The sequence below is a fragment of the Antedon bifida genome, chromosome 8 (genome assembly GCF_963402885.1).
Source record: "Antedon bifida chromosome 8, ecAntBifi1.1, whole genome shotgun sequence".
NCBI classification, from domain to species: Eukaryota; Metazoa; Echinodermata; class Crinoidea; order Comatulida; family Antedonidae; genus Antedon; species Antedon bifida.
In genome coordinates this window covers 1034488-1059041 of record NC_136233.1, presented here as the reverse complement: position 1 = coordinate 1059041, position 24554 = coordinate 1034488, and the positions used below count along the sequence as shown (strand labels likewise).

At 32.7% G+C, this 24554-nt stretch overlaps 1 protein-coding gene across 1 annotated transcript in view; it reads right to left on the bottom strand.

Annotated features, from left to right (window-relative positions):
- The window catches only part of LOC144849958 (protein Jumonji-like), a 28471-nt gene extending 3932 nt beyond the window's left edge, over positions 1-24539 (bottom strand). Inside the window, exons 1-19 of the mRNA XM_078707094.1 lie at positions 24387-24539; positions 23622-23716; positions 13799-14424; positions 9343-9491; positions 8613-8749; positions 6774-7817; positions 5501-5571; positions 5109-5190; positions 4760-4882; positions 4350-4421; positions 4182-4242; positions 3938-4068; positions 3502-3584; positions 1742-1927; positions 1391-1505; positions 1034-1216; positions 799-929; positions 370-550; positions 125-232 (exon numbers count right to left, since the gene is read on the bottom strand). Of these exons, the coding sequence (XP_078563220.1) occupies positions 125-232; positions 370-550; positions 799-929; positions 1034-1216; positions 1391-1505; positions 1742-1927; positions 3502-3584; positions 3938-4068; positions 4182-4242; positions 4350-4421; positions 4760-4882; positions 5109-5190; positions 5501-5571; positions 6774-7817; positions 8613-8749; positions 9343-9491; positions 13799-14424; positions 23622-23666 (3528 nt within the window). The 5' untranslated portion in view covers positions 23667-23716; positions 24387-24539. The remainder of the gene's footprint in view (positions 1-124; positions 233-369; positions 551-798; positions 930-1033; positions 1217-1390; positions 1506-1741; positions 1928-3501; positions 3585-3937; positions 4069-4181; positions 4243-4349; positions 4422-4759; positions 4883-5108; positions 5191-5500; positions 5572-6773; positions 7818-8612; positions 8750-9342; positions 9492-13798; positions 14425-23621; positions 23717-24386) is intronic.
- Between the last annotated feature and the right edge of the window lie 15 nt (positions 24540-24554).

Here is a 24554-nt window from a genome sequence, read left to right as displayed (position 1 = left end):
GTAAACAGAGCTTAAGATAACATTAATATAAGGATTGACAGAAAATGTTACAAATTATGTTTCGATAGCTGTTGTAAGCTTGCCAGAATCTGGGATTTTTCTATTTTAAACCTTATTTACATACCTCAGCATACCTATACATTAGTTTCAATGTACGGCAGATTTTAGGTTTTTTGGCAGCTTCTAAGCCATGGCTGAGACAAAATATACGGCTCTCTTTCTCCTGTACAACCTGAAAAAAAAAGCCCAACAAAGAGATAAGCACAATTGTACAAATTCTCACAAACCTCTTATCCATTTTTCTCTCCACCAAGTTGTGAAACCTCTCAGTCTGCACTCTACGTTCTCACATATAATTAATTTACTCACCATTGATAAATAGCAGGGACATTTGCAAACACAGCAGATGTTCTCGTCTCCCGTCTCTACCGCTGAAACTTGTTTGCTACGCTTATCTCGTATCCGCGCCGGACTTTCTTGGTCCACAAATCGTATAGCGGTTTTCATTCCACGATCTGCCAGGTCCCGTCGCAAAATAACTTCTCGATCCCTAACACAACAAAGCTTGGTTTAACACTCTACTGTATTAGATCGTATTCAGGGTTTAAAGTTAAAGGCGATATTTTAAGGTTAAGTGTTATGCTTCTACCCAAATTTGAAGTATTTTGGGTCTAAGGAGCCCCACTATATAGTTTAAACAAATAAAGATTGGCTTAAAAGTAAACTATTATTTCAATAATGCCTTGGCAACGCACTACTAATTTAATAGCAATCAGACATTGTTTTTTATTTGTTTACCTGATGTCCATTAGAAAAGCTAAAACCTGACCCATTAAGTATGTGTTACCATGGAGATTAGATTGTGCAGCGACCAGCGTGAGTAAATGCTCAAATGAAAACTGACAAGACTCTTTTAAGTCCTGAAAAATCTGGAAAAAAAAAAGATGAAGAAATTATTTAATTACTGTGATTTTATAAATAATTTACAAATAATTGACATTCAATGCTTTTAATACATAACACCAAAACGTACAGAAAATGCAGACTGGCCACGGCCTAGCCAGCTAGCCGTGGCAAAGCCAACCACTTCGGCTACATTGTAACCACAAGAGACGGTAGCAATGGCCATTCCAGGCCAAGTGACCACAAACTGACCAGCCTCCTGGACCAACCGATACACTGGAATGCCAGCTTTCAGGAATGAACTTATTGGTACCTGAAAAGATAAAAAAGTTATCTTCAACATTTATTTTAATAAACTTTGCTAAACAAGCTGAACTCAAACCAGAATAGGTTGACATCCATGAGGCCCTTCACAAACTATCGGTACTTCTTCCAATTGTTTATGTGGCATTAAAAAATGATTTGATGTTAAAATGTGATTACTTACCATACATTTAAAGTTTGCATTGTTTAGCGGATGAAGGATACTTGTAATTTGTTGTGGAAATTGGTTCTTAATGACTTGCTTAGCTTGCTCATGATGGCTGGCTGGTACACAGTACCTATCACAAATGAATAAGAACTAACTAATCAATGAGAGAATTAAGCTGTCTACACTATCAAACTAGTTTGACAAAAATAGTGTGAGGTGCCCAAATATGGTAGTGATATGCTAAAATGGTAGTGATATGACATCATATGTCCATATATGGGCACATCAGAGAAAGTTTGATGCTGTACTGTGGTTACAATGCAGAGAACATTTATGACACAAATGTACTTAAGCAAAGGTGCTTACCAAATTTTAGGTGCTCCAGTATGGAGGTAGTCTATCGTAGCTAATGCATGTTGGTTGCAATGCCAAGTGTCTGTACTAAATAACATATTAATCTTAGTAAGTGGAATGTTGATGGAGTGCTTGTTACCAAGGCAGTGAAGTAGATTTAATTCATTTGTACAAATGTTTGTGACATGCCAGCTGTGTCTGAAAAAACAATAATATACAATTAGCTTTAACAGTAAACTGTATAAACAACATCAGAACAGGTAAAATTAAGTATCCAAACACCATTTTCAGTGAAAAACTGAACACAACACATGAAGTCATGCTGGAGAGTTTTTAAGGCCCATATTCATTCTAACTTTTGAAATTAAAATCTGCGCGATATGCATAATTGTGGCCAGGTCACTGGGATTTGGCGTGCATAGTGGGCTAAATATAACTTATAATGCAAAATACAATATTCATTAGGAGTTAAATTAACAAATCAAAAATTGCATTTAAATAATGTAAATACTTATAAACAAAATATAACAAAGGTAGGCAGAATTAGGCTCAAACAGCTGTATTTCATTAGTCTTGTTTATGGATTAAAATTTGATTTGATACTAATTTTGTGCAAATATTTCTTAAAAGTCTAAATTATGAAAAATAATAAAGACGTGTAATAGAAGATAATATTAAAAAGTTATCCTGATAAACAAATTGGTAATGTTACCAGAAATCTCTAAAATGCTATTTTACTCCTTAGACATTGGTTCCACAAAATGAGTCTCCAAGGAGTAACAGAGCATTTTAAGAAATCAATCATTATGTTAAATAAAAAACAAAACATTCATAGGATGACATGCCATTAATAAAAAAAACAGATAATTCTCAAACTTAAAAACATTAGAATTCGATAAAATATTTAATATTGGGGTATTGTTTATTTACAAGCACTACATGCTGTTTGTTGCGGCGCCATCAACTTATCAACTTACTTTGAAAATGAAATTTGGCTTCTGGGAAAACCACTAAAAGGTGTAAATAATGTAAACACACTAAGTATTGAATTGAGTGCACAAGATTTTTTGCAATAAACAATATATTTATCATTATTATTTCATTAAATTATTATATTACCTATAGACTGGAGACTATTAAAAAGAATATACAGTATAAAGCTCTGTCTACACTATCAAACTAGTTTGACAAAAAAAGTGTGATGTGCCAAAATATGGTATTGATATGACATCATCATGTCCATATATGGGCACATCACATTTTTTGTCACATAACGTTTGATAGTGTAGACAGAGAGGTTGTACATTTGTCGAAATGCACATATCCTTATGCATGAGGTATCAAATTGATCGGAAAGATTGGAAGGTTTTTAATTACATTTCAAGTGACCCCCTTATAAATGTAGACATTTAAACATGTTTACTACACTTACGGTTGATGGTTTAATGGTTAATTATTTATTAGTGAATATCATACACATATTTAATTAGGATTTTAACAAAACATTATCATTTTATTTTGAATTATAGCTACAGTACAAAACTAAACAAATTAAAAATGAGAATACAATAAAATACACAAAAGACAGAAAGATGACAAAATTACATGGATAGACTAAACACCAATCATACAGGGACAGACAGACTAACAGACAACAGACAAAACACGGACACAGAAACTTATAAACACTCATAATATTACAGAGATAAACTGAAGCAAAAAAAATAAAATAAAACCAATTAAAATAAAATGACAAATAGCAAGTCACAAACCTTCCAGATAAAGTGGTTGATAAGATTGCCTTCTTGACTGATATATGCTGGCTGCCTTCTGTTACTGCTTGCCAATACTCTTTCTAAATAAACAAAAGTAAAATCATGTTTTACCAATTGCCTAAGTAGGCTATATCACACTGTCCACCAGTGGCGTAAAAGCTATGAGCGCTCACTGGCTAAACCCAGGGGCCCCGAGCTTATGGGGCCCTGAGAGGAAAAAACAGGCATTAAATAAAATATGTCGAAAAGGGCTAAAAACGTCTGAGGCCTCCACCTTTGGAGGGCCACTTAGGGTTCCTCAACCAGGTGTCTCAGGCCTATGCGTTACACCACTGCTGTCCACATGGCATTTCTCCTTGTCAACATGCAACATTAGTCTCTCTCTTTATCCTATTAATATGTATGGATATGACTACTAAGTAGGGCAACTAACCTCAACTTCAATGGGTGTTGGTTCGTGCTTAAAGTGCATCTGTTGAGTGTTATAGGCAGACTTACAGAACTGTTGTAAGCTTACACATCGCCCTTTTATACAATTCTCTTCATCAACTGAGTTAAAAATTCCTACAAAAATGAAATAAAATACCAAATTAATAATAAATCACATTAGCAGATAATGCTCTTCTTTTCACTATAAAGGAATATGACAAAACACAACAAAATGTGACTGTGCTTACCTAATTTATGGGCTTTGGTTCGCTCTTTTTCTAAAGCAGTATCAAGCTTTAGTTTTTCTTCCTGCAATAACAACAAAAATATTCACCAATTTGATTTTAAAGAATGTTTATTATAGACTGCAAAAAACAAACAAATATTGCGTCAAAAACCAATTAAGTTGAACTTACCGACGTCAACGTGTGATATGATACCAAGTACTGGCAGTAGATTTTATATAATTTATTCACTCTTCCTTGAACCTGTTCAAAAAAAAAAAAATTATTTTAAGATTTGAATAACAAAAAGGATTTTTTTATTTTTAATCATTTCGGCAATAGACATGATAAACTTTACAAAACAAAGAAATATAAAAGTTTAATAAATAAAATTGATTATTCTATTAATTTTGGCAAACCTGACAACAAATACATTTATTGTGCCAAATGGGGTGGCAAAAGATGTTGAGTAAAATCATTAATTAAAATCATTGTATTGATACAGTACTGGGTGACTTTTATCATAAAATCCCATCCATCCATCCATCCCATAGGATCCCACCTCCCCCCACCCCCACAACTCAATTCCAAAGTATACTTACTGTTTTTGGTATCCTTAAAGTATCTGCTATTTTATTCCATTTACTGATGTTTTCAGATTTCATACCCTCATGTTCTGATAAGATCTGAGATAGTCTAACCAAATCCACCTCACATCCTCCAACCTAAAAGCATAGGTAATTATGTTACTTTGTATTAAATGCAGGACTCAACTAATGGTCCCTTAAAAGAGGTGTCTTCTGAATGGGAGAGGGTGTACTAGTGGGAGATTATAACCCTTGTGTTGGTTAGTGTACTAATCAATGGAGAAACTGTCCTGTGCTAAAGTGCTTAACTTAAATAATGCACAGATAGAATTACTGCTGACTACAGGAATGTAGCATGCCATACCTGCGGAGGTTGTCCCATGCCGTTGCCCTGTTCTTTCAAATGCCGCTTGATACATGCTAATTGACGACTCTCTAAATTCCACCTAGAAATAAAAACAAAATTTTAAAATAAACAAGTCATTTATATGTGCAAACATTTATTGAACATCATTTATGGATAACAACATTTTAGATAAATTTAGACATAAGAAATTCATTGTTAATGCAAGCTGAGTGTAAACCAACCCCTAATTTTGGCCAAATATTGTCAATCCACCGAGACTACACTGTGTCTAATATTGTAAAAAAATAAAGTATTTCTTGCTTGTTAGATACAAACGTCACATGTCCTTCTTTAGGTTGTTGACTACACACTAATCCACAATTATTAATATTTATATCCAACTGTCATACCTATGATACAATCTATTAACATACTGCACTTCGGTATTAAATCTCATGTCTTCTTTTAATTTACAATCCGTCTGAAAAAAATATAAAAAAACCAATTTTTTTTAACTAGGATTAAACAAACAAAAATTATATATTTAAACAATTTTCTACTATAAAAAAAGTATTTTATTTAATAATGAGAATTTAAATGAATATAAGACAAGCTCTATAAGATGACAAATATCCCTATAGAGAACATATTAAAAAACTGAAAAAAATGAATAAATTCATGCAAATAAAGATTAGGCTGCTTTGTAAATATGCAATAAATTTGGATAAAAAAATAAATTTAGATTTAAAAGATTTTAAAATAAAACATATGGTTGCAAACATTTTTGGTCTCAAAAATACATGGCTTAAAAAATACAGGATAGTAAAAATATATAGTCGTAAAAATGTAGGACATACAACACCCATTAAACTCATTAATACCAGGATTAGAAGAAATATGTCAACTAAGACAGGATGTAGGTCAACGTTAAAGTTTATATTGACCTTTATAATTAAACAAGCAAACCAATGAAAATGGCCGCTGATTTGAATATACAACGTTTATAACAAGACACTGTCTAGCTATGTGTTGTAATTAACTAAGATTAAGTGCATGTCTCAATACATTTAGGATATCATCAATGTGATCGTGTACTAACTTGCAACCTTTGACCTTTAAAATAATTTAACTTTCTTGTATTGTGTATAATTGCATTAGTGTATCTGAAAAGCAGCTAGAGTTACAAAGCAACAATTTCTCATGGATGTGAAACTGAAATCATGTTATGGAAAAATAGATTAATATTGAACTGAAATAGACTAAAAGAAAGTAGTAGCATTGTACTTTACAGTGGAGAATTTGGGAGGAGGATGTCAAAGAGTTCTGATGAACCTCTCTATGGTCCGACCACCAAACTTTTAATTCCTGGATCCGTCCAAGAGTTCTAGTGTAGTTGAAATGCAGTGACTCTCTCAAAACTTTCAAACCAAAATTGTCTTTAAATCTAAAGATCCTGAATTCTTTTCAACTGTACAGTCAACTCTCCCAAAACCAGACTTTTCCCCAAGGTCTAGAAGTTCCCAAATTTATTTTTACCATTAAAAAAACATTCCGAATACCAGATTTTACAGAAAATCATACTTGGAAAGCCGAAAGGTATCCGGTATTGGGAGAATTGACTGTACTACAAAATTCTAAAAACTAAATTTTCTGAAAAACAAACTGTAATATTCATTAGATTACCTTCCAGCCTTTTGGAGGAACAACTTTACAAATGCCACATTTGTCAAGGTCTTCAGACATAGCCGTTACGTAAGCGATGGGGTCACTCCATGACCCCTGATTCGGGTAAAGTACAGGGGCATCTGTTGTTACAACTTTGGCATGGATGGGTGTAGAATTGCGAGTTCTTTTTGGTGATCTATTGCAGGGTGACGTAACAATTGTTTTATTATTAATGACATTTGTTGTTCTAAGTCTAGTTGAAGTAGTTCGTCGTTTTTTAGCAAGTGGTACAACGTGTTCAGTGGAAATCTCTGTTCCGTGAGGTAGTTTGTTTCCCGTTATTTCACTTTCTGCTTCATCGGTTTCTGAGGCATCTTTTGTTTGCAGCAGTTGTAAATCGAGATTCCGCTTTGGTCGACCACGTTTTCGCTTAATCTTCACCTGTGATTGGTCCATTGGTATCATATGGTTTACAGATGTATTTTTGGAGATCTTTTCAGTTTTTGAGTTAACTTTTGTCTTTGATTTAAGGCGGTCTTTTAAGTGGGTGAGACCATTTTTAGGCAAGGTAAGATTAGCCACCTCAATTAACTTATCATTTACATTATATACAGAATTGTTATTCCTCTGTTTGCTTTGGCATTTTAATAAATGTCTCCGTTTAGATATGCGTCCATTTTTTGTTTGTTTAAACACTGCTAAGACGTCGTCAAACGTGCATTTTGATTTTTTATGTTTGAGCACTCCGTTAAGAAACCTGTTTCTGTCTAAATAAGCGCATTTATTTTTATCTAAAACCTTATGATTGTTGTTATTAAAATGTTTGCTATGTTTTGGTATCACATTGTTTTTTATTGCCTTCGTCTTTAGCACATGATTATTCCTCGTAATCTTTTTCAATTGCCGTTCCTTCTTGACCTTTCGCAACCCGTTGGAATTTCCTTTTTCAACGAACGGTATCATTGGTAAAAGCCGTGGGGGCGCTCTCTTCCTCGGTATGGCTGATATCGGAGGAGGTACAGGATCTAAACATGGTGGATTACTGGAATTATTTAGTATTTCCTGGAAAAATATAAACATAAATATTTGCAATAATATTTGAAATATATATTTTTTTTATAAACAATTATTGAAGTTGCCTCGTGCAATATCTGCACCTCTACTTTAAGCCGTATAACAAGACTTATTTTAGGAAGCTTGGGATGTTAGTCATCGTGTTAAATGGCTTAGGAATGAAAACAAAATTAATGGTCTTTAGGGAACAGTCCCTTTACATGACATGTACATGTCTCCCAAAGCCAGACTCTTCAGGTCCAAAAGGTCCTAAAGAGTTGAGTGTAAAAAATAATTAAGGATGTAAATTTATGATTATAATTAAGTAGGACCCTGGGACTGATAAACATCTTAACTACTTCAGAGGATTTGAACCCAGCAACATGTGGTTGTTGTTACCATTCATACTAAGAAAACAAACACCAACGTTTATAGAATTCACCCATCTAAGTGAAAAACACTTGAGTGAAATTATTAAATATTTATTGAAACCTGTAAACGTTAAATCATTTTATGCTATACCCTTACACACCCCAATCTTGCTTGTATTTTGTATTTTAAACTATGTATTTTATCTGTATTTTAAATGAAGTGTTTAATTTATATTTTACAAAAATGTAACCCTTTTAACTCATTTTTATATTTTTATTTGAATGTTTAACTTTGAACAAACAAAAATAATTTCAAACCATGTACATATTTTACTTTGTTTGACTATGAATAAATAAATGAAATTGACTTAAGTAAAAATCATGAGATTGGTGGATACAGCAACTAGGTAAAACTACAATAAGTACTAAATACCTTTGAGTTGTCTCTGTTGTCCTCAGCGGGCATAGCTTGTATACCAGGTATGTTGAACTGACCATCATCTGTTTCTTCCGCTGTCTTGCTTTCACTGCTCCCAAAGAAGGACAGATCATGAGGCAGTACTGGCGAGCCTTAGAACATCAAACAAAAATATTAAATATAGGTAGGAAGTACAGATTGTGCACACTGCCCTCTAGAGAGTAGAAATCCGTTATTTAAAATTTCTGATTGACAAGTGTAAAGTGCAACAGATGAATTTGATAAGATGCTTATGTGAGTGAACTTTACTACAACCATGTAGGAAATATTTGTGGTAAAAAATAACTAAAGAAATTATTTGTAAGGTGGTCTTACAAATCATAACATAAAATGCTATATTTAACATCTTCATATTTATATACATTTTGTATATCCATCCATCCATCCATTCATTCATTCGTCTTGGAAATTTAAAAATGGCAAAACTGAACAAAAAAACGGAATCTAAAACTCTGTCTACACTATCAAACTTTATGTGACAACAAAATGTGATGTGCTCATGGACATATCACTACCATATTTGGGAAGATCACACTTTTTTTGTCAAACTAGTTTGATATTGTGTAGACTGAGCTTTACACAATGTTGATATTGAGATTGATGTCATTAGGAAAATCCTGACAAAAATCATTAATCAAATGTCTGGATTAAAATGATAATGAATAACTAAATGGACAACATTTACCTTTTAGGCAGAGGAATGTAAGAAAGTCCTCGGTCTTTGGGCAAGCTCGGGCAAATTCTGGTTGTCCGGAGGTAAAAAGCTTCACAGGTGTCGTACTAGGTGTTGTTGGTAGTGACTGAGCAAACTTCCTTTGTGCACGAACTTTTAATCTAAAAATATTAAAAACTTTAAAATTAAACCTACTGAAAAATCATAGAAATATCATAATTTATGATAACTACTGTAGCTGAAATTTAGTGGTGTCCTACAGATGGTTTGCCCTTTGTATACTGTAATTGTGCTGAATGTTCAAAAATATACCAAGTGGACTTGGAAAACCATTTTATATAATGTAAAATAGGACCAGAAGTACAGATTTCTCAGCTAGATTTAGCATCATTATTGTGATGTGAAATTGAAGTTAAATATTAACCAATTTGTTGCCCTCTCAACGACATAAAATTTCAATCAATACATTTCATGTTTGTATTACTTTGTATTGTACTGTGTATATGTTGATAAAGGTATTTGATAACAACAGTAGATAACAAATTGACTTCAGTAAACTCCAAACCAACTTAAGTAAACTTCACAGATGAACCTTTTGTTTAGGTATTGTTATATTTAGTTTTTGCAAATAAGTGTACAACCGGCGATGTGTACTATAAAAACCCTTAAGCCATTCATACCAGCCTGTTTTACTATGATTTAGTTTAAACCCAATAATCCATATTTGAGTAAACTACAATACTGTTTAACTACAAGAGGAAGTTGATGATCCGCCACCGTTGTATTTGGATCTCATATCCTGCAGCAAACAGGTTCTTTGTCCCAGTCTTTGTTAGTATTTTGTTTCATTGATTAAAAAAAATGTTGTTTGGCTTTTATGTACGGATGCAGTTTAATGATTCAATGTTATGTTAATTGTTAATGGAAAGTAGTAAAGGCTTTTGTATCAATTCCATTTTATGTTCATTGTTAATTCATGAATATAGTGTGAGTGGGTAGCTTAGTATGCAATGAGGAAATGAATACAGAGTGTGGTAGGAGGAGGTGGGTGGGATAATGAGTAGAAATCGGTCCATTTCTGTGGAAGATTTAGGGTTCGCCCACTTACCCCTCCACCAACTCAGCACCAACTCAGCCAGTGGGTGAACACACTACAGTACAATACACTGAATTGATAAACTTAAGATTCTGATCTGGCTCGATTTCTAGCAATTTATAATGTTTCAATTTGTAATTTTCTATTAATTAATACGTTGTGTTGATATAATTATATTTTCATACATTTCATAACAAGAGTAAATAAAATAACATTTTAATGTAATATTGAAACTACATGTAATTCATATGCCACGTATGCTTTATGTGCAATTTTTCAAATAAACATTCTGATAAATACACAAGTTCTGTAAGGCGTCGCTAGATACGACTAGTATTCCAGCTTTCTAGACCTCTTCACTGTGTATAAATACACAGTAGTTAGTAGAGTATACAATCAAGAGTATTCTATTCTAAAATTTAAAGCCGTTCAGACTCAATGCCACACCATAAGGTCTGAATCATATTATAAGCCGAAAGCAATATGTACATGATCACAAACAGATGGTACATTTCAACCTTAATCTTAATTTCAGTGGGTACACAATCTTAGAAACTGCCACTTTCTTCAGAAAGAAATCTCAAATTAACAAGCACGGAAATTTAATCAGAACGATAGGAAATTGATAGAATTTTAGCAGGATTCTTTCACAAATTTAAAAGCAAAATCCGTTTATTACTATTTTAATCAAATCAACCACATGATATAGATATAATATAGCAGGTATTAACACATTTGGTTGAGTGATCACAAGCTGTTTGGCTCAATACCAGTTACATGTGGTTTCATGGGTTGTTATGTGGTCTATAATCTAATAATAAATAATAACACTATTTGATATCTGATTATAGTAGAAAACCAATGGCCTTCATATTCATTTGAACCATTGAACGTTCAACACAATGTAATTTGCGAAGGATTTTCTTAGGGTTAGGCGACAATTGCTATAAATACATTTTAACTTCACAATCCTCAGACTTATCTTATTGTTTATGTCTCTTGTTGAAAGGTTTTCAAATTTATGAGTTCTTAAAAAGTAGGCCTACTGTAACCATGGACCTAATTATAGGTTCATGCTGTAGAACCCCTATTGGACCCCCTGATGGACACCTTTAGGACCCAAAAAAGTGTCTTCTTTCTATCTTTTTCTTTTTTGTGTTATTAAACATACTGTATATTACTTCTCATTCGTTTCAAAGGAAAGCATCCCCTTAATAAACAAGAGATTATACAGTACTTTGGTGTGTTATGCTATATAGTTGTCCAGACATTGTATGTACACAGTACTGTGTGACTAATCTGTGTACAGTACATCTGTGAGTTTTTCTGTGAGTTTTATTGGTTTACTATCAAAGAACTACTTATATCACTATAGTAAATATTCTATTTTAACTATGTACTTATTTTGCTAAGGAAATACAGTAGTGTATTTTCACTTTAAATAATCCATTACAATCTCCTACTGTAAAAATAGCACCAATTGTTTTCATTTGAGTGTTTAATAGCTCTAATGAAAAAAAAAGAATTTGAACAAGCAATTAACTATTTTTAAATGCATCTAAAAGAAAAAAAAAACCGAACAAGAGTTTTCTACAGAGAGGTTTCATGAGTATAATGTCCACAAATTAATAAAGGCCAAAGTAGACACAATCCTACGGTTAAGAAAATTCAAAACTGTAATTGGGAGACAGCATGGCAACAGATGTAACGAGAATGAGACATTTTACAAATGTACAGTAGAATTCTGAACGATACAATCCGTACAACTACACAACTTTAGTTATTCACAGTTAAGACATTGGAATTAAACCATTATCTTGTCTTTAGGGAATCGTCCTTTTACTCAATTTCTGCCTTATTTTATAGCAAATAATGTATTTTTATTTTATTCCTTTCAGGGGAACATAAAAGTGGAACACTGGGGAGAGACAGACAACTGTCATCGTCAAACTACTGTATAGACAAAGGGGCGTGTCTTTCTAACTAAGGGCGTGTGTTTCTAACTAAGGGGGTGTCTCTAATGTAAAAAAGGGGGTGGGAGAGTGAAGCACTGGTGACAGACAATAGCTGTCATTGACAAACTGCTGTATAGTCAAAGGGTGTGTCATTCTAACTAAGGGCGTGTCTCTAATGTAAAAGGGGAGATTGTTTTTTTCTTTTTGTATACAATTACTTTCTACTATAACAATCTTTTTTAATAGTACAGTAAGTATTTTTTTGATAAGTCTGTTAATGTGACTTCATGAGTGTATAATATGTATTAATGTTGTCAATTAGCTTAAGGCATGTTACATTTCCTTGTTTTCAAAGCTAAACCACTTGAGATTTAATAATAGCAGTCTGAATGCTAGCTCTTCACTCAACCATTCTAGGACTTAGGCTCCATATAGTGAGCATAGTAGTGGAGCTGTAGCTTGGTGGTTAACGTGCTTGCTTTCCAATCCCAAGGTCCAGGGTTCAATTCTGACCTAGTGCCAGGGTTGTAACTCAAATCAAATCTTGTACTGTATGTTAATAGCATGCAGGTGTGCTGTATATGACCATGTATACTCATTTTAATATGTACTCTTAATATATTAATGTTAAATTTATCAATATGGCACTGTATATGATTATATGGATTCAATTACTTAACAAGAAAGTTAACCCATCTAATCATCACTCATTTAATTAATTTGAACAGGACCTTATGTACGAATTGGGTCAGTAAGCAACAGTACATCCTGACCTCAATGTCGTCTGCTAACAAAAAATCTGTCAGTAGTCTGGTAATGTAATTTGAACTTAGACTAGATGCTTATGTGTTTTAATAGTAAATTGAGAATGTCGTCAAATGTAATTGACCTAGAAGCAATTGAAGCCACCAAGAACTAATACAAATGTATGATGACAGAATGTTATTGATCACAATAACATTAGCGATCCTTTGATGTGCAACATAGGAAACACATTAATAACATTATGTCATATTTAGTCAATGTGTACAACACGTACAATATAGTATGCAAGTGGTAGTTTTAAGTTAGAATTTTTACTTTTTTATCTTCCTTCCCATTTTTGTCTTTTCCTCTCTCTACCTCTTCCTTTCTTTTTCCTTCTTTATATACCCAGCTTGGTACAAAGGTTTGTCAACTCGGTAAAGTCTGTCAGGGGAAAATACTCCCTGCAACCATCCCTGTTACTGTAACCATTGGTACGGTTGTTATACCAATGTGCATTCACAGGGTATAACAACGATTCTAATTCTATTCTAATAATAAAATCTAACCTGTAAATAATTATCTATATTTGAAAACCATGCTGGGTATCTTTTCTTGTATTTTATGATTCAATGATTCAGTTAGTAATTTTATATATTATTCTTTAACTTACTCAGTTTTATCTTTATCTCCATTTATTGGCGATGGCTCTACTAAAGCAGGTTTTCTTCCAGGCCAACCGATTCTCGCACCTGGAATATTAATTTTGGGTTTCGTTTTACCAGTACGACGTGGATACCGAGGCTCGGGTGCCTTTGGTTCCCTCTTTGCCGGTATTTTAGCCTGGCTCTTAAAAGGCTGCTTAGTCTGATCTGTAAACTCTGGTATCTTAGCTTTTACCGGCTGAGGTACCTTAATATCTTGGTTCTTTGCAGACTTGGTTAACTTAGACTGGCTTTTTACGAGCTCTGGTACCTTAGTCAAGTTGTTTGCATACGTATGCAATGCAGCAGCAGCTGTGAATTTCTTGGTCTTTATTAGGCTAGATGTATGCCTAGTCCTAGTTGATGCGATTAAGTTAGTAGTAGTAGTAGTACTGTTTGTAGACACTGGACTATGATTGCAGCTTGTTGTTAGTTTTTCTATTTTACTGTTGATATATATTTTCTTTCTCTTCGGTTTAACCTTCTCCGTTTCTTCTTCCTCGTTGGAGCTTGTCGGTGGTTGATATCCTCGTATCGATGCATACATAGCTTTGAGGATGTCTTGTTCCTCCCGCCAATGCATTCCATCATCATCCTGGAAACAAATAAAAAAATGAAATATTGTTAATCAAAACATTAATGGTTAAAATATGTGAATATTAGTAGCTAACAACATGAATACATTTAATAGGTACCAAACATTACAAACCGACAAAGTGATATCATATCATATTTCACTTATACTCAGTAGGATGAGCCTCAAGTCTCCACGGTAACCAAGAAATAGGCCATGCATTTAGTGTACAAATCAACCTTATATCTATAGTACTATTGTATGTTTAAACTCATGATAAGAGTTGGGATGAAATGGTTTGGAATTAAGTGATCTGATTTAGATCTAGATTTTAATTTTATCTTTTCAGAAAGCTTAAATGGTACCTGGCAACGTGGTACACAAAGAATATTGTGAAATACTTAAAGAATTGCAAATAAAATGGCATTGTTTTGCCGATAAGAAGTACTTTAAAGGATTCAGCAACAAACATAGTTTAAATCTCTTCCTATTGTCTACAGTATGTCATCTAAAAACAAACATACATTACTATATAAATAAATCAAATAAAAGATTTTAACATAAATGTAAACTAAACAAAACTATGATATTATTAGAAACTGGCAAGTACACAATACAGTACTGTTTTCACTACATGTATAATATTTTTTACAATATTTATTATGATATTCTTAGGGCATGTTTGTTATGATACTTGTTGATGATGATCGATGTCACCTGGCCTATTTTGTTATCACTTTTAAAGTAGGTATCATACTATCTCCTCAATTATCACTAGGCTTTGTGCCATAATAAAGTGAAGTTGCCAATTTAAGTTCAAGTTTATATACTGCTGTACTACATATTACAGTAAAACTACAGAGAAACAGGGCAAACACATAGCAATAAAAACAAGCCCTCCTTTGCAGCCACTGTGTTCATGCTTGCCTTTCCCATATTGGATTTGTAAAGCTCTATCTACACTATCAAACTTGATTGTGATGTGCCCATATATGGACATCATGATGTCATATCGCTACCATATTTGGGCATATCACTACCATATTTGGGCATATCACACTTTTTTTGTCAAACTAGTTTGAATTGATAGTGTACATACAGAGCTTTAGTTAAAAAGTCATGTATGTTAAAGATGTATTGTCCCTTTGACTAATTCCAAAAAAATTAAAAAATAAAGATTTTGAAAAAAAGTGGGTCATTTGAAGCATCATAATAGTTATTAACTTTCACCAAAAATTAGTCGAAAAAAAAATCATTTAACTGAAATACAGACGTTTTTTGGTTCAAAAAATAACTTTGACTTCCAGTTAATATATATCTCATAATGCAAGGCGCTTGTTTGGCTACTCTGTATGCATAATCATAAAACTTCCTCACGATCTGTTTGAAAATACCTTCTGAACCGTGACGAGTTGTAAACAATCCTAATTAGCATCATGCATAATGCATACTCGTGGTTTGAAATCTTTGTTTACTTTTGCTCGCGATGATTTTCCAGACGAAATGTAATCAAATTAATTTACCTGTTAATTACGTAATTTTCGACTTAAAGTGAATAACTTTAATATTACTTTGATATGGCCAATTTAAATTTAGAATATTTTCATTTTTTGTGTTTCATTTTTTGTGTTTCAAGGGACAATACATCTTTAACATTCAAAATTCTATGTTAGCAAAGCAAAGAGAAACAGAAAAAGAAGTGTTGTGATAAATGTAATGATGAAACATTTCCAAAACAACATTAATGTTATGTCCCCAATCACAACAGGTGTGACCAGTATTATATTTAGTTGGCATACCATTACACATGGGATAATATCCTATATGATGTAATTCAAAGATAACAAAATGAAACTATTATGCATGTTTATCATTGCACAAATAAAATTCCTGTGGTTTGTATGTAAGGAGGCATGTTACAAAAATGCCAATGGCGACTGATCTAGGGCCTATTTCTGAGCCAAATAAATACCGTACATAATACCCAAGATAGCAGAAACTCCTCAGGGTTTCCAATACCCCTTTCCACACACACAGAAGCACACACCATACAGGTGTTTACAGGTTTGTATGTCCCGGTGTGTGTAAACTCCAGAGTTTTGCTAGTCGATGTGAAAGAGGTAGTTACAATGGCATAAAGGCTAATTTACACAAGTGAGCAGTAACGGTAGTAAAAATATACCTGTAGAATCAGATCTATGTTATTATTCCTTATGACCATTTATACACAACGCGGAGCGGACGGGCGGTTTTCCGCTCAGGATAGATACAGATTGGGGACAAGGTACGCATTTTTCTGCTTACCGCTCCCCGGTGTAAATTGGCATTGATTGGTTATAACATAAGATTTGTTCATAAGATTACATACAGGTCAAGTTGAAGTGAATGTGCCCTGTATAATTGGTAAAACATGTCATGATAATCCAGAACATACTGACAGTCAAATCAAGGAACAACTGTATAATAATTCTAACATCGAACATTAATAAAATGTTCAACTAGCAATTATGAAAAATGTATTAGCAGATTTCAAGCCCTCTACACGATAACTTTACAAGTGAATTTAAGGGCTTCATTAACACATCATATGATGGCAGTGAGCCAGTAAGGCTATCAATCACAAGGTGAAGGAAACTCTCACAAGAGACCTAACTAATTTACTTATTACAAGATTATTGGTCTACTAAATTTTGAAATGCCCTTTGACCTTTAAGTCTAGCTTCATGTAATATTATAATCAATTGTTTATTAATTGCAAATGTAACAGATTTTTATAGTTACTGTACTAGAGAAGATTTTAGGGAAAAATGGACCATTTACTGAAATGTTCCTTCGTTTTGTGTCCAAGGAAGACCTGACTCAAGATCCTGTATCTTTCTGGGAGCCTGCCTTCTTCCTTCCACCCGCAAATTATTATTTGTCTATGTTATGTCTTATTTATTCCATTATTGTTTAAATCTTAAAATGAAATAAATAAATGTTATTTTGAATTGAATTAAATGTTATGAACACTACATACAGTACAATCTGATGAATAAAAACTGAAATCTATAGTCTTGTGGTGTAACTGTGTATGCAGCCTGTCAACCACATTTACCATGGATAAATAAAATTCAAAATGGCAGTCCTTTGTCGTCTTTACAAGATCAGTTTAAATTGGTTGGACAGCATGTGACTTGTCATCAAATGAACCAATGTGTGGTTTTGCTGAGTTCATAGATTGGTCAAAATGTGTGTACAATAGTCTTCTCTGAATTTGGTCAAAACCATGTAATTTGATGCAAAAAATATGAAAGCCTTGTTTCGTGGTTTTTGTGTTCAAATGTACTATTCAAGGAATACAATGTACTTTTGACTTCTGATAACTAACCCAGACTCCTCCTAAACTGTATGACCAAAACTTGTGTCATTCGCGATTGTGTACCTTTAATTCCCATTTAGATATTTGGCTATGTTACGACAGCAATTTTTGGCAAAAAAGGTATTTTTTACGGCAATTTCACAATGAGGTCACAGAGAGGTCATCATGAATTCACTAATTAGATGTAACCTGCTATGTAAATTAGAATTGAGGTTGTGATTTTGAGGTGTTTTTTAACATTTTGAACAAAGTACATTAATTTGAAATTGGGTTAAAGGTTAAATGATAATTTATATGAAGTATACGCACTAATCATTTTAATATGCTTTCTATTTAAATATTATTATCAGTGTTTTGCATAGATTTTGAATCTATTTTGGATTTATGGCACATTCAGACAATTACAATTTATATTACACTGTTAATCTATAGTATGTTCTTAGATAAGTTTATGTTAAAATTAAGTTTAAATAGCTTATAATACAATTATATAATCTATTTTCTTGCACATTAATAAGAATATTTGAAGATGTTTCTAGTGTACACAATTATTGTACTTTAATAATTACTCCAATAATCAACAAAATAAGTTAAAGTCTAGAAAAAAATTTTTAGAGTACTTAGTTTAAAAGGTCAAGAATTGAGAAGCAAGTGATTAAGATTGACCAATCACAAGCAAGAATTGAATGTTCACCTTTTCATTGGTTGTTTTCAATAACAATTGGTGCAAAGAACATAACTTCCGCAGAATTTGATTATTGATTTCAATGTGTCAATAAGAATAACAATAACAGTAACAATAACTAATGACTGGTACCTACCATACTGAATTATAATAATGGCGGCATTTCTATAAATAACAAATGTTAATAAATTATAAATCACTGTCCTACAGAATAAACCTTGGTTGAACTTGAACTTTCAATGGCCCTCACAGAAGGTCACATTCTGTAGTGATTTTATTTGAAAAGGTCAGAAAATAATGGACAAATTAAAGCTTGTGAAATGATCCTTTAAATATAAATTATTTTCTCATCAAAAGCTAGACTTTAATCTTTTGATATTTGAACCATTGAAATGTTTATTATTAAGTATTATATTGTGTATTATCAAGTGATACAGTATGGAGGGAATAAATACTACTACAAGTACTACTGTAGGGTACATTTAATGTTTAATAGTAGCAATACCAATTTCCTTTCTTTGTTGCCGTCAGCTAATTTCACACACTGTTAAGTACAATATGTACATTGGCAGGCCTTTACATTGCCATTTTCTAAACTACTGTATTTTCCCCTCAAAATTTAGCTACATTTTCGTCTCTGTAAATTTACTGTCAGTGTCAACAAATTATAAGAGTTACCATCCAAACACAATATTATACAAATTGCCTTTATTTAGCCCCAAATAAAATGTCTGTAGTCATAATCATATCATCGTATTAAATGTAAATTTATAGGAGTATGGTCAAAATCTGTATGGAATCTATTTGATGGAAGACAACAATAGCCATTTTGCATTACCATACAGTATATCCCAAAGTTCAAGTTTTAACATAATAGCAACACTTTGAAATGTTGTACTGTAAATATCTACATAATATTTCATCTTAACATAAAGGTTCATACGAAGGTTACTACTGTACAATTAAAGGGACGGTATGAATAAAATCAGTGTAAAACAATACAATTACTGTAGAGTATACCAACTGCTAATTATCATTCTGGATTTTGAGTAAAGAAACCATACAGGGTAGGTTTGAATTGCATTTTTTCTACAGTATATAGTATTTTATGAATATACAGTATAGAAACACCATTTTTGTTATTATAAAAGCAGTAACTGACCGATATTATTATTCTAGATTTTGATCAAAGAAACCATATTTTTTGCTATAGTATTTTTTAATATGAATGTACAGTACTGTACAGAAACACTATTTTGTTAAAAAACACAACATTTAGAAAGAAAAAAGTGTACATCTGTACTGTTTTTGTACTAATCTGATCAATCAGTAGTATTGCCTTAAAATGGCTGCCAGCACCTAATGAGAGATACAGTGCACTACCTGACCAAGGTGCAATAACACAATACTGTTCCTTTTAAACAGGAAAAATTAAAGCAAAACATGTAGGAAATCTAGGAACAAATAATCTTTTATGTTTTGATAAGATAAGAAAACTACAGTACGTAGTTATTACTGTTTCAAGAAATGTTTGCCAGAATCCTGGTTTCTTTTTAACTTTTTATTATCATATTTAATTTTTGTTTATAGTACTTTATAAGTCTAGCTACAAAGAGTTATGTTTTCTTTCCTCATAATAATATTCGGAGGTTGTGTGGATTAATGGTGTTACAATTAGTTACAGACTGTACACTTGGCTGAAACACACACAGAAATGTACTGTACAGTATATACAGTACAATACAGTACAATACAGTACATTGCTGGACTACAGTAACTAATTACAGGAACAATTTTCACTAACAATTTTTGATTAGCTATAAATAAACGGCTAATCAATTTTAATTTGGCGTAGGAAATATACAGTTAGGTTTTGGCTACTACACTATGTGCTGATAAATGCGTACAATAACGTGTTACTGACTGGCAACACAATGTTCCCTAGTAGAACATTAAAATACTGACGGTTTCTTTCTAACACATTAAATCTACAGTTACATAAATATACAGTTAGTTTGTGGCTACAGTACTAGACTATGTGCTGATAAATGCGTACAATAACGTGTTACTGGCTGGCAACACAATGTTCCCTAGTAGAATATTAAAATACTGAATGTTTCTTTGTAACACATTCAATCTACAGTAAATAAACATAGCAAAAATGAATGATAATTTAATGCATTAATATTACTACCATAAATAATTGATGAGTACATTGAGGAAACGAACTTTAACACTTGCAATGAAGCAGATAATTGTTAGAAAATTTGAATAATATGACAAAGAATGGTTTATTAATTTGAGCAGACAGAAACAGTATCAAAAGCAGTTGAGAGAGTGTCTGATTGGCCTTGTACTTTACAGGTTATTGCTTACTGCTTATAAGGTGCTTATGAATTAAGTATACATTAATACACTTTACTACCTTTAAGAAACCCTGTATAAAAATCATAAGAGAGAACATGTTTGTTGATTATTACAAATGTTTGCTACAGCACACACCCATACACATCATGGGATATCTAAATTACTGGAATGATACAGGGAAGATTTGAAACTATTTCATTGAAAACCTGGGGATGGTTTCTTTCCTAATTCTGATAATAACAGTGAAAATTCAGAAAAAATAAATAATGTGCAACACAAATCTTATAAATATTTAAAATAACACATTAAAATAACATACAGTATAAAACTGACTCTAATGAGAGGCAAGCCATGATGCAAACGATCTTTATTTGGTCATCATCAGGAATGTGACATTAAAATAAAAAAACAGCAGAAATTGACAGTTAAACGTGTTAATTAAAATCCAACACAGAAGACATTGAATCCATCAAAAGATGCTGTTGGAACTTAGGAGGAGTTAAGGATATGATCAAACTGACACAAATTATCAGGCAAAATGCCAGAGAAATTACAACCAATTTTAGAGATTAATTCTGACAGTTGTAGCTTCAAAAGCAGCCTGGAAATGCATGTTAATTACCAGTACCATTCGGTACCTATTAACCAGATAGATTAAACTTAACATCTGTAGGGATATGGCAGTTATGGCTTATCAGATATACAGTAGAGTAGCCTCATACATATTGCTATGAAACACAGTATGTATGCTGGTTTCTTTTGGATGGATGCACAGTACTATATGCATATTATTTGTACAGAATACAGACACTATTCTGTACAGTACTTTATAAACCAACATCTGTAAGGATATCGCATCGCTTATTTTTCAGATATACAGTAGAAAGAATCCCATTGCTTTGAAATACAGTATGTAGGTTTCTTTTGGATGCCTGCATATTATTTGTATAGATACAGACATTATTTTGTACCTGTATGTATTGTAACTAACAATACAGTAGAATCGCATTGCTATGAAATACCCTATGCGGGTTTCATTTGGATTACAGTATTAATAGAGATACAGACATACAGAAGGCTTACTGACCTTACCTACAGTAGCCAGCCCCCAAATCATCATAATGTAATGCCGTTTCTAGCATTCATGGTTTGATTTTTGTATACAATACAGTTTTGGTAGAGATATTAAGTACAATGTGAATTACTTGTGGTATACAAGTGTCAACAGCTCATAACATGAATGAATGCCTGGCCTGGGAATCGTTCTATTATACTCAAAATTTAGTTCATTATTAACAACTGAATTCTTTGCAAATAATGCAGATATTCTATGACAACCATTTATGAAACCTGTACAGTAGTACCCAGTTATACTGAATATTACTGTATTTGGGATACATTTCTTGTACAAGTACAGGGTACTGTATATCTTGATTTGATAGAGTTAAATCAGTTTCAGTAGCCAGTGTCCTCCAATATAGAAATCAATTCCGGACAATTAAAGTGAAGTACTGAATTTATATAAAACTTAAGATGTATGTATACTGTATGTTATATTTAGTGTATAATTTATTATCTTGTATGTAACAGCATTTTCAACACCGATTAGGAGCCAATTTAATCCACCAAATATTGCTGGCAAAACCTGAAGCTCAACTTAACTTAAATTTACTATCACACACCGAGCCTGGAACATAACTGACAGTGACACTGTACAGGCTATGGAGGCTGTCCAGTGCCTGAGACTATGCAAATACTGTGTACTTAACACTAGTATAAAAACGAGGAAAACCATCAATGTACTGTAAACATGTAAAATAATTTTAAACACCAATAAATGTACAGTTATAGTTTTGTTACCAATAACGTACTTGAACTTGTTAACAGGTCAATGATTTGTGAATGAGCTTATCAACATATATTTTTATGAACTTATTTTAGTGCTTAAAGTTGATTGTGATTAGCTTTGTTGTCCATATTGGATACAAGCCAATAGACACACTAGCCACAACAAAGCCTCGAGTTTAAGGCTAAAAAAGTTATTTTGGATTTAGGTCAAAACTGGTTTTTTTCTGTTGGTACAGTTAACCAATGCTGATATTACAGTAAGGTTACTATATAACGGGTAGCTAAGAACTAACTTCGCTGGCAAAGGGGGTTTTCAGGCCATCTACTGTAGATCAGAGCTAAATTTCAACATGGTAGACTAGCAATATTTAGTTTAGTCCGCATTGTCAGCTAAAAACACAGGGGAAGATCCAATGGGGAGACCCAGCTGGCCCACGAGCCCCATAAATGTTCGCAAATTGTAATGTAAAAGATAGGACATCAAATTAACTTCAACCCTTCATTTCACCATTTTTAGGCCCTGGGCACCCTATTTCAAAATCATGTATCTGCCACTGAAACAAACCGTGGAAATATTGTAAGTCCTAAAACTGTATAGAGTACCTGTACAGTAGTAGTATTAGTAAATATAAAATATTTTGTCATTTTTTTACCACATGATGAAATCCATAAAATCTCATGAACCTACAGTATGTGATTATCATAAACAAACAAAAAAACATAATGACATAACTGTATTTAACAGTGCTATGAGAGATCGGTATGTTTAACATTTAAATACTTGTCGATAAGCAATCATATTGATCTAAATCAGTAAATATTGATCTTTGTTAAGATTAGTAATCAGATAAATTAGCTCCAGATGTATTTTATCTTATACAATAGCATAACATACAGAAATTCCATGGTAAAACAATTGTAATTTTGTCATGGATGAAAAAAGAAAATTTCACGTACCAATTTCTTAGGAATTATTCGTCGTTTTGGTCTCTGGCTTGCCATTCTTCTTTATATTCCAATCATTACAAGGTAAAATTCCAAGGTAAAACGTCCTAAAAAATTATGAAAAAATGGTATTTTCATAACAAATGTAGGAAATGTTTATGATTTTACAGTTCAATTTGTTGATTCTGGCAAAATAACAAAATAACAAATATTTCTACCTAAAAATAGATGTTGCTGGGCAAAAGGAGAAAAACAGAGATATGTTGATCGATATCCATTTTTGTGTCCCATTTCCCATGGACACAATGAGACAGAATAATTAATAAAAAATAAAAGAACAGTACAAAAACAGTGTGAGGGGGCGAATCCCAGCAGACGATCTTTGAACTCGTGAACTTATCTGTTGGTAAACAAAATTAAATGATTAAAATCGGATCAAAATAACAAAATACGTACACACAATCAAAAACGGAAATAGTTTGGTGTCATATGCATGTAAAAATATCTTTCATTCATAGGGATTCCGTTGGTTTATTCCCCATTTACCACTAACTTGAACGTTAGCCAATAACTTGGCCATCACCGCCAAACACACACGACACACTCACCGCAAAACACACAACAAATCCCTCTCAGCTGCTTCCACAAGCCTGGTAATTGGTTCGTCCCTTTAAAAAAAATTGGCAAGCTCAGGGAAGACCGGTTAGTTTATTGTGTCAAAACTACTTAGCATCGATGGTAATTTACAAACACCTGTGTGAAAGTTATATGACTTACATCCAGAAACCAAGTGTTACTGCATGTCAATAAAACTTCCTTCAAATAAAACGAAAAACTTGGAGAGAAAATTAGTCTTCTGAACAAAGAAAATCAAATATTCTCGCCATTTAGTCCATGTGCTCCGAAGCTACTGCGCAGTTTATGTATAGCGCCACCATAATAAAC